The 11,508-nt window shown below is 36.1% G+C and overlaps 1 protein-coding gene and 1 long non-coding RNA gene across 2 annotated transcripts in view; one reads left to right on the forward strand and one right to left on the reverse strand.

Moving 5' to 3' along the window:
• Positions 1-6,439, reverse strand: part of LOC144437585 (sodium/hydrogen exchanger 8-like) — a 73,006-nt gene extending 66,567 nt beyond the window's left edge. The window contains exon 1 of the mRNA XM_078126553.1: positions 6,183-6,439. Coding sequence (XP_077982679.1) covers positions 6,183-6,361 — 179 coding nt within the window. The 5' untranslated portion in view covers positions 6,362-6,439. The remainder of the gene's footprint in view (positions 1-6,182) is intronic.
• LOC144438338 (uncharacterized) overlaps positions 1-11,508 on the forward strand; it is a 302,136-nt gene that overhangs the window by 162,008 nt on the left and 128,620 nt on the right. The gene's annotated exons all lie outside the window — the stretch shown is intronic.

Genomic DNA, 11,508 nt, shown 5'->3' on the forward strand with positions numbered 1-11,508 from the left:
CACAACAAAAATGAATATGCACATGTAAGTCATAGAACACTGTCCTAATACCAACTTTGAATGAGATCTATTCAAGCATGTCTGAGTTATGGATTTGGACATGGAAATTTGCTAACAAAATGGCTGCCAGGCAGCCATATTGAACACATATTGCCTGGCCATGAGGGCTATAGCGTATCATGGCACAGCATTATCACTAGGTATATTATAATGGATTGTATCATGACATCAATGAATATGCACATGTATGTCATAAAACACTGTCCTAATAGCAACTTTGAATGAGATCTGTTCACGCATGTCTGAGTTATGGCTTTGGACAGGGACAATTCGCAAACAAAATGGCTGCTAGGTGGCCATATTGGATTGTATCATAAAACAAATTGACGTGCATATGTATGCCATAGTACATTTGTATGTTGCCCCTGTACCTAGTTTGATAAAAATTGGTCCAAGCATCTCCAAGAAACAGCTGCGGGCGGACGGACGGATGGACGGATGGATAGACGGACGGAACCCAACCCATAAGTCCCCGTCCGGACTTCATCTGACGGGGACTAATTAATGTATGTAATGAGAGAAGTCAAACAGGTGGCCTGTCTTCTTCACAAACTGCTTTGGTTGTGATGTAATACAGGTAACAAAATATTTGTCACAAGCATCCCCAACAAATGACACCAACTGTCCATAGATAGTGACTTTTAACTACACATCATTCTCTTACTGGGGTAATGTCAATCACACTTGATGGGCTTGTCAAAATTCATTACAACTGGCAGTTGTAATGAATTTTGACAAGCCCATCAAGTTACTGCATGGGTCTATAGCAACTTTGAGCTTCAACAAAGGTCTCATTGACAATAAAAGAAATTTAGTGTAGTAATTAGTTCAACATCCAGTACACACGCCATCCATTTAAAACTCCATTGCATCAAGTACATCATGCCCATGCACCTGATTACCACTTAAGAATTTACCTATTAGTAGGTCAATTATTAGTCGTATACATATCTGTGACCAAACTGGGCATCACACCATAGCTACACACCTAATCACACTTTATAACATAATGGTCTTGATAACACCATTTGTGTAAATTTTAGCAGTGGCTGTCTATAAGCAGGTTTTCAAAGAGAGCAGGACTGTGGGAAATCAAAGCCCTCATCTTGCTGGCCAGTAATTTCTGGGGCAATTCAGTTCTGCTGCAGACACAATTACTTTTAATCATATTTTAATTTATTTGTCTGACCCTCAGCAAAAAATGTTGTCAAGAAATGTTGGTAGAATTGAGTACATTTCATTCATCAATGATGACATCATTGACAGAAACAATCTGTTGAGAATAGTAAAGTTCAATAAGCTTTTCTGAACTGAATTTTATGAATAAAGCTGGTATTTCACCAAATTAACTTGCTGGAAAACAGATACTAGTTAATCCTTTCGAAATTTATTGTCTTAAAGATGATTATGTTTATGAAAACATACCATGAGGTTGATCGTTGAAAGCAAAGTTTCACAGGAAGCACATGCCAGTGTATGTGAATATAATTTTTGAAATTAATTTGTCATCTTTTTAGAGATTCCCAAAATTAAATCAGAATAGGAATTCATATCATGCTGGGTTTGACACTGGAGTAAAAAAAACACTATCCCACAGGACTAGTAAAATTGATAACATAGTCCTGCAAAAGAATTGGTGGTCCCGTCTTTCAGTGCTTTCAATTGTTCACTTTGGCTCTTCATCTCTCTTAGCTTTTGCTCTACTTCTAATTCACTTTTCCAAACGCCATATTTATTTCAAACCCTGTGTTCCAGTTGTACTGTCTATTTCTTTGTAGTTGTTTGTGCATCATCAGCTCCTTACTGTAATTTTGTTTGCTTTTTTATGTTTTGGGGCTGCTTCTATTTTGGCTTTCTTTATGTAGTTTGTCTTAATTTTTTTTTTTTTTTTTTTTTTTTTTGGGGGGGGGGGATGAAGGGTAATAAGATATGATCATGTGGTCTTATTTCTAGCTTAAATATAACATTCTGGTACACATTAGTCTGACTTGCATTTTTAAGGACAAAAAATTACTTTCCCATACAGCAAGTCTCTATAGTGTCATCCTTAGGGCTTACTAGAATGTATTCACAACATAAAAATAAATAAATCTGAAGGTTACCAGCAGTTAGAGTAAAATTTCGTTACTAATTACACGTAGTCTATTTTCATGTCTATGTACTTCCGGGTTGACATATTAAACGTTAAACGTGATACAGTTGGCCCTATAACTACTAAGAAATGACAAAACCAATCGTAAAATAAAGTTCAGGATTTTGATTTTTTCAAACTGAATATCAATATCCACTACACATTCAATAACTGGTTTCGTGTATTTAGAAATGTTCCCAAAAACACGACCTCGCAACACAGAACGGAATCGTGTTATTGTTACTGTTAGCAGTGCCACATGGCTTCAATGTAGGCTGTACCCGGTAAAAATTACGATCATCACAGCAAAAACATAGAACACGTTGTGTTCTTGCTGAATAAACTCACTGACACAAAATAAAAGAAGTATTGGACCCTCAAACTAATGTGATTTGAAATTCGACGCACCGAAAACACGATCACGTCATCGATTTTGACAGCAACCATTGTTATGATTGAGCTTCACTATAGTCAGTTCAGTTGAACGTGGCCGGACGAACGCTTACGTCCAATTTGTACAGTGATTTTATAAAGGGAGCTTTATAACCTACCAAATAAATAACTCAGAAACGTAGTTTAGATACCAACTGATCTGAAAATTACTGTTTAGAAAGACTACGCACTGTACATAAATACGAAATCATGCGAGATCGCCTGTTGGGCGACATTCCCACAGGGCGTGCTTTTCGAAAACTACACAACATAAGCTGTTATGGCACGAACTCATATAAAATCTACCCCGTTTCCAAACTGATAATTTTATCGCGAATACTCGGAATAGACAATCAGAGTTGGTTACAATAGCAAATTAAAAATCGAATGAATTTTACCTTTCCGTGACCGTGAATCCGTATCGCCACCATTTTGAATGCTGAGCTCCCTAATATTGAAAAGTCACTATCCCGTATGTAGGATATACATGCAATGCCAATGGGCATTTTAGTAAGTTTTACTGGTCCTTACAGAAAGTTACTAGACTCGGGATAGCGGGCCAGTGTGTATATCGAACCAAAATCCTAATGCTTCCTTATTTGAGGTAATATTAAACACGTGAACATTTGACCTTTGAGTTAGCGAATAGCGGGACTGAGCTGAGTAGCGACTACGTAACTATCTGTAAGTTTATAAAATTACAAATGGTGAACTTCCGCCATGTGAACTTGCGCCATTTTTATTGTAACAATACTATTAAACATGGCAAATATACATGTACAAGAACATAATTAATATCTCTGTAATAACCCATGGTAAAGTTTAAATTCTGAGCTGTCCACATAAACAGGGTCTATATTTTCATTCATTTGTGACTTTTCGTTTTTCAGTACTCTTGGCTTCTGTGCTTTCGTTTTTCAGACTAAAATTTTACAGCCCTTGAAGATCACCCCTGTCTCGAACATGAGCGACTACTTTTAGATAAAAAAAACACACATTCAAGCAGATGAATGCACCCATCCTTTGATGAAAGGTTTGACAATACTAACTGCTGAAAATTTGGACAAAAATATATGAATTCAAAAACGTCTACAGCACAAAGATGTATATCATATGAGCGGCCATATTCAATCGAGTTTGCTCACTGTGACGGGACAGTCACACATAATAATAGTGTCGCCAATTCAATTTGAAACTCTGAAATAATGGTCTTAAATGATAGTCATTATTAGCAAAGTATGAATGGTGGATGTACTAACCTTCAGAAAAAGGAAACTCCAACGACAGGACTTGCCATGAGGCAGTGAATGCTCCCTGGAGCTGGAAGTACTCATGCATAAGTGAACAGCAAACTTACACGAGTTCACTCACTAGTTACAGAGATACGCGCATGCGCACATGAACGATTTCAACTCTTGGTGGCGCTATGTGCCTAGAACATGAGTGCGTGCTTTCCTGGTGACTTTTGCGAACACTCACGCCGATTTTCGCACATATTATATTTTTGACAAAAAAGTAGGACCATCGCTGAGAACATTTCTAGGCATTTTTTATGCCTTTTTAAGCGTATTAGGAGGGCCAAAAGTGTGGAGCCCGAGTGCGTGGCTTCACAACATTTTGTGGCTTTACAGCGGTGGTGGTTTCGAGGGGTAATGGATTGACATTTGATAAAACACACACACACACACACAGTCATTGTATATGCACACACACACACACACACACTGTGTGTCATTGTATACAGTGTGTGTGTGGTGTGTAATGTATATGCATTGCTTACATGCACCCCCACAGGAGTACATATATGTATTAGCACATATGCATGCACACTGTGATACACATGATGTATAATGCACATACGTGCACACAAGCAAACAAACACCAACACACACACACACACACACACACACATACATACATACATACATACTGTTACATACATACATACATACATACATACATACATACATACATACATACATACATACATACATACATACATACATACATACATACATACATACATACATACATACATACATACATACATACATACATACATACATACATACATACATACATACATACATACATACATACATACATGCCATAGTGTAATGTTTATTACATGCCATAGTGTAATTATTATTATTAATGTTTATAATTTAATTGATCACTTTCTATATATAAGCCATACATGTAATTTGTGGCAGGAATCCTGGTAGTACTAGTAGAATGATGATGGGAATCATGAAGACTTTCCCTATACTTTACCTATTCATCAAACACACACGCACGCACACACACACACACACACACACACACACACACACACACACACACACACACACACACACACACAGTCATTGTATATGCACACACACACACACACACACTGTGTGTCATTGTATACAGTGTGTGTGTGGTGTGTAATGTATATGCATTGCTTACATGCACCCCCACAGGAGTACATATATGTATTAGCACATATGCATGCACACTGTGATACACATGATGTATAATGCACATACGTGCACACAAGCAAACAAACACCAACACACACACACACACACACACACACATACATACATACATACATACTGTTACATACATACATACATACATACATACATACATACATACATACATACATACATACATACATACATACATACATACATACATACATACATACATACATACATACATACATACATACATACATACATACATACATACATACATACATACATACATACATACATACATACATACATACATACATACATACATACATACATACATACATGCCATAGTGTAATGTTTATTATTCTGGAATCATTGGCATGATGATGATATGGATACATATTCATATGTTTTCATATGTTATCTCATTATTTCAACATCACTGGTCACTTGTTCAAACAACATCACCTGGTTAAATAACAAAACATATCTATGATAATACAGTACGATATATGTGTATTGTATGTATACTGACTGAGCTGATAATGATTATTGGTAACTTCAATGTCTTTACTTTCTGTCCCTTTTTCAGTCAAGGCTCCACAAATTACTCAAATTTTAAAATAAAAATGAGCTTAGTTAACTCTTAAAACTTAAAAGCAATCGGAAAGCTTGGCCCTCACACTTCCAATTAACTCTTCAAACGTAAACACCTTTGTCCATCCGTATAATGGACGACCATCCCAAAACATTTTCTAAACCTATTCATTCTATGTACCTTTACAATATTAGCCTGCATATTGGTCTCCTTGATCCAGAGACCATCAATTAAGGTAATAAATTCCAGGATTCGGGAATAGGTTGGTCAGCTTTTGCAAAATAGATATGGTTAAGTTATAGCGTTTTATTTTTAAAAACGATCATTTGAATGTTACGTCGTTTTATTGCGAGAAACAGGTGTCAACTCGCCCCGCATGAAGTACACAGCGTCACGTCAACAACACTCTCTTCTACTTTGCATTATACATTATACACGTGTTCTCCATTGGAGTAGGACTTACAAGCAAAACTACTCATCCAAACAATTACTTACTTTGAAACAATCTCTACGCTTTGGTTCTCTTTATCGTCATCGGCTTCTCTTTCTGTAACACTTCCGTGGTCAGAGACTCCTTTCCCATTTGCTTTCTTATTAACTTCTCCGTCTACAAATAACGTGCTCGTCAACAAAATCAAGCCGATCAGCACACCTAAGGACAGTTTTCCAGCCATGTCTTTAACAGTACAGCAAAAGTGAATGTCAGAAAATGTATGTTTATGACGAGGTCCACGTTACGCCTGTTTCGTTCGTCGCCATCTTGATCCTCTTCGGTCTGTTTATCTGTATTTGAGGGCGCTGTTGTTCACTTGGATTCAAAGTCGTCGTCGGCGTCATCATCACGCGCAGCAATGATGTAGCGATGATGATGCCCCGCTATCTACAAACAGACTGTATTTTGGCAAATTTTGGGCCATGAACAAAATATGTACATACGATAATATACAGTATTAATTATTGGAAGGTTTGAGGTGGAAAGAGTCTGTTTAAACTTTATTTTGTCGATGTCTGTTTTTCATGGGTGTTTTAAGTTGTTTGTGTTTACCATGCTGTAGCTTAATTCAATCGTATAAATGGTTGATATGGTCAAATGTAGTTTCTTTGTAAACATTCACACAAACAGTATACTTCTCGTGCTGTCAAATAAGATACCATCACTAAAAGTGTACGTTTGATTAAGAAACTATGAAATAAATGCATGCCCCTTTCCACCGAGATAATCAAATAACTAAGGTGGGCACCTTTTTTTATTTTATTTTTTATTTATTTATTTATTTTTTATTTTATTTTATTTATTTATTTATTTATTTATTTTTTGGGGGGAGGGGGCTTGGATAAAGGCGTTATGATTTGATAATCTACACCATTGACTCTTCCTTTTTCGTTAAGGAAGAAACCGAGGAGGGGAGGGGGCTCTACAGAACTTTTCAAGAGAATGCCCCAGGCCCCTCTGGAAATAATGAGTTGACGCTCTCTAAAATGTATTACTGACACGGACGTTTCCGATGGGTGTAGAAATGATACTTTAAACACATGGAACTCAGGCTCAGTTAGTTTTATTTACGAAAACAAACAAACAGCAACATAAATAAATAAATAAATAAATAAATAAATAAATAAATAAATAAATAAATAAATAAATAAATAAATAAATAAATAAATAAATAAATAAATAAATAAATAAATACTGACAAACATCAACAATACAGTAATCACAAATCAGTATCAACAATAATGGAATGTTTCGCAGTATCAAGAATTAGTGAGTGTATGTTTTGCTATATGTAAAATATTCACAATTCCTAATACCCCCAGGAGTTGACTAATTCTTGATACTGCAAAACCTTCATTATTGTTGATACTGATTTGTGATTACTTTATTGTTGATGTTTGTCAGTATTTACTTATTTATTTATCTAAATCTAACTAAGCCTGAGTTCCCTGTGGTTTAAGTCTAGGTTTGTAGTTCAGATGTCGATATGGAAAATTAAATTTGATCATTGTAATTGACTGTGAGGTTTTACGCATTAATCAACTCATCAACCCGTAATGTCACTTATGAAGTTTATTTCCATGTGAAGAAGCCATCTAATTAATGTTTTTTGTGTGTGTTTCGCACACAGCCTGTTATAGTGAAGAGGATTTGAAGGTAATGAAACCTTTTCTCAGCGAAATGAGAACTCCATACGCCGCAAATTCCGATCCCCACAAGCGTAACTCTAGATGTACTCCCGTATACCTTCGCTGTTACTCGCTTCTCTGGTACAACGATCAATCTGATTAAAATCCGATGTAGATGTCGGCAAATCATTCATTGCTATTTCACCTTCGTTATTTTGCTTGAATTGACCTTCGTAGTACATGTTTACGTTTTTAGCCCGATCGCCTCCTCTACTCTGATTAAAATCCGATGCAGATGTCGGCTAATCATTCATTGCTATTTCACCTTCGTTATTTTGCTTGAATTGAAGCTTCGTAGTACATGTTTATGTTTTTAGCCTGATTGCCTCCTCTACATCTGAACTGGCGCACAAGCAAACGAATTTCTGCTCAGTGAGACACACAGGTTGCGTCTTCCTTAAATTACTCCAAATTCTCTAAATACCAACTACTCATTGTCAGACTCAAATAAGTTGCTCAGTGTGGGACACTAATTAGATGCTCAGTGTCAGACTCAAATAAGTTGCTCAGTGTCAGACACAAATTAGATGCTCAGTGTCGGACATAAATTAGATGCTCAGTGTCAGACATAAATTAGATGCTCAGTGTCGGACTCAAATAAGTTGCTCAGTGTTGGACACATATTAGATGCTCAGTGTTGGACTCAAATTAGCTGTTCAGTGTTGTTAACAAAGGGGGAATCTGGTCAAACTTGGATAGATTTCTATACCTTATATGATAATTTTGATGAGAAATGCTTGTAAAATACCTTTGGAACTAGTAATTGCCTTTAATCACAACACTATTGAATTATATTTACAAATATATATATAATAAAGCTATGAAGATAAGAACTTCCAAAGTAAATACTTTGTAATATATTTGTACTCACTTCTGCTCTGTATACGACAGAAAAGTATTTTTCACTACTGTATTTAAACTTTGAATATTGGCATGTGGCCTAGAAACACAATAAACATATTATACTAATGAATTATGATTATAAATCAAGCCATATTAGAAACAGTTGATGTCCATTGTCAACTTCAGTGATAATAAAAGGTTAAGTAAATTTGTGAATGAATGATAAAACGGACTACATCAACCTCTCACATACAAGTTGTTTGCAAAGTTTACTTTATATCTGGATTAAACATTGGACAAAACAAGTGGTCACAGTTAAGTGATATTTAGGGTGAAAAGCAAACATAGTTTATGAATACTGAATTATTAAATTCGCCAAGATATTTTGAAAAAAATAAAAATATTTGTAATTTAATCACTGAGATATTTTATGATCATGTCTAACTACTGTTTAAATTCACATGAAAAATATAAAAATGGGTCAAAGTATTTATAATTAAATCACCAAAATATTTGGTGGCCATGTCTAACTACTATTTAAATTCAAATTTTAAAATAATAATAAAAATAGCGACAATGGCATTGTAGCACATCTGTACAGGTGTTAAAAATGTTTACCCACATGCTGATCCATGCTACATGTAGGTACAGGTGTTCATTTGCTGAATGACTATCCAGTGCCTATCATGTTGTTATCTCTGCAATATATGTGATCACTTTAATGTTGCTATGGGTGGGATCATGTTGCTAGACATATTTGCATACATTTTTTGAATGTTCGTTCACTTGTCTATGAATCCCTGATGTTATCTTTGCTATATACATGATCATTTGACTGTTTCTATGAGCGTGGTCTTGTTGCCAGGTATATTTGCATACATTTTTGTCTATTAATCCATGTTGTTATCTTTATAATATACGTGATCATTTGGTTGTTGCCATGGGCGTGGTCTTGTTGCTAGGCATATTTGCATATACTTTTTTGAATGTTTGATCACATGTCCGAATCTCTGTTGTTATCTTTGTGAAATACACCACCATTTGGCTGTTATTGTGGGCATAGTCATGGTTGCTAGGGGTATTTGCATACATTTTTTTGAATGTTTACTCATATCTCTGATTTCGGCAAGCGTATGCAGCGCCCCCAACGGCTATAATACCCATTTTCATGGGCACAAAACTAATAGCACTATGTACGTTGTAATCATCAATTGTTTTTATTACAACTATATTAATTAGTTATCCCTTTGTGATTACTCTGGGCTGGTCAATTTATTTCACATTGCTGTTAGCTAGTTGGTTTGTTTCTTTTAAAGTTTTAAATTATTTTGGCATTGGCCATTCTTTTCATCTGTGGTGACACATATCAAGTGTCCATAGAAAATTGACAAATTTGTATATGTCGATGTACAAATAAGTTTGTGCAAAGTTGGGGGCGCTATACAGATCATTACTTTGAACATTCAAAGGTATGCTGATTATGTCCACTTTACACAATAGACTCTACAGTATGTTTCCAGCTACATGTACTAATCAGCGTACAGTTGAACTTTAGTTGAAGTTATTTGGTGTGATAATCCCCAGTCGAATTTAGCTGTGTAGCTGGATCTTTAAATCTGTTGTCAGAATTCAATTAAAGAGTCAGTCGGAACTCGAGAAAAGACTAACCAGGGAAAAATCAACTTTATTCCATCACTCTGCACACATATATAGACACGCTATGGTGTAAATTCAAGAGGTTTGCTACCTTTTTATAATTGTTGGTCGGATTGCAAAAAGCTTCATTGACATAGAAATGAAACTAGTGTGGTCCTAGGTCTAGATAATGAAGCTCGGATTACCATTTTAGTAATTCAAGACGATCTAGAGGTAGATGCCTTCATCAGTCGTATGACACATGTATTCATCTAGATAGACTTTAAGATATGCCACCAGCCTCCTCTCACCCACTCGCTCAGTGGGAGGGGTTGACCGATGTGTGAGGGCGCCCCATCATGGCGTATCTTACAGACTAGTATTTATCACGTGTGATTTTAATGTTACTACCAAACAAGAAAGACTACAGAGTTTCAGTTAGGCGGCGCGGCAGAATATTTGAGTGTTTTGACATAATCTGTGTATCGGAGTGCAGGTATAAATATGTCTTTACTTTAAGTTAGGGAGCATTCGTTTTTTACGGGGAGGGGGGGGGGGGTTCGGTGGAATTTGAGGTATGAATTAAATGTAAAAAGCAACCCCCCCTAAAAATTACTTTTCTAAAATTTGACCCCCCCTAAATCCATCAATTGTAAAATGTGACCCCCCCCCCTATAAAATTTTTTCACTTGATTTATAATAGATTTATGAAACACTTGACTTATATGAGTGTTTGTTCGACATATCACATAATGGACCATGAAACCTAGTCCATGTAGTTCCGTGACTTCCAAGTAGTACACTGTCTGCCTGATCTTGTTGTGTGAAAGAGTTCATTTTCAATGTCACTGCTATCACTTTCAGAGTCACTTTCCGAGTCACTTTCCTCTGATTCACCCAATTCATGTCCATCTTCTGATTCACTGTCTTCGTCCATCTCATCCTCTTCATCGCTCTCTTCCTCCTCTTTATCCCTCTCATGGTTCACTCTCAGACTTTCCAGTGTTGTTTGACACAGCTGCCTGCCAATGTGTGCTTCAACTATTTTCAGTTTGTCTTTTTTTAGCATCTTTCTCTCAGTTGTCAATTTATGTCTGTTCATGTACATGTCCAGGTCAGAAACTTTCAGCTTACGTAATTCACTGTTTCTGTACAGTGCATT

Source organism: Glandiceps talaboti, chromosome 7, assembly GCF_964340395.1.
Source record: "Glandiceps talaboti chromosome 7, keGlaTala1.1, whole genome shotgun sequence".
NCBI lineage: Eukaryota > Metazoa > Hemichordata > Enteropneusta > Spengelidae > Glandiceps > Glandiceps talaboti.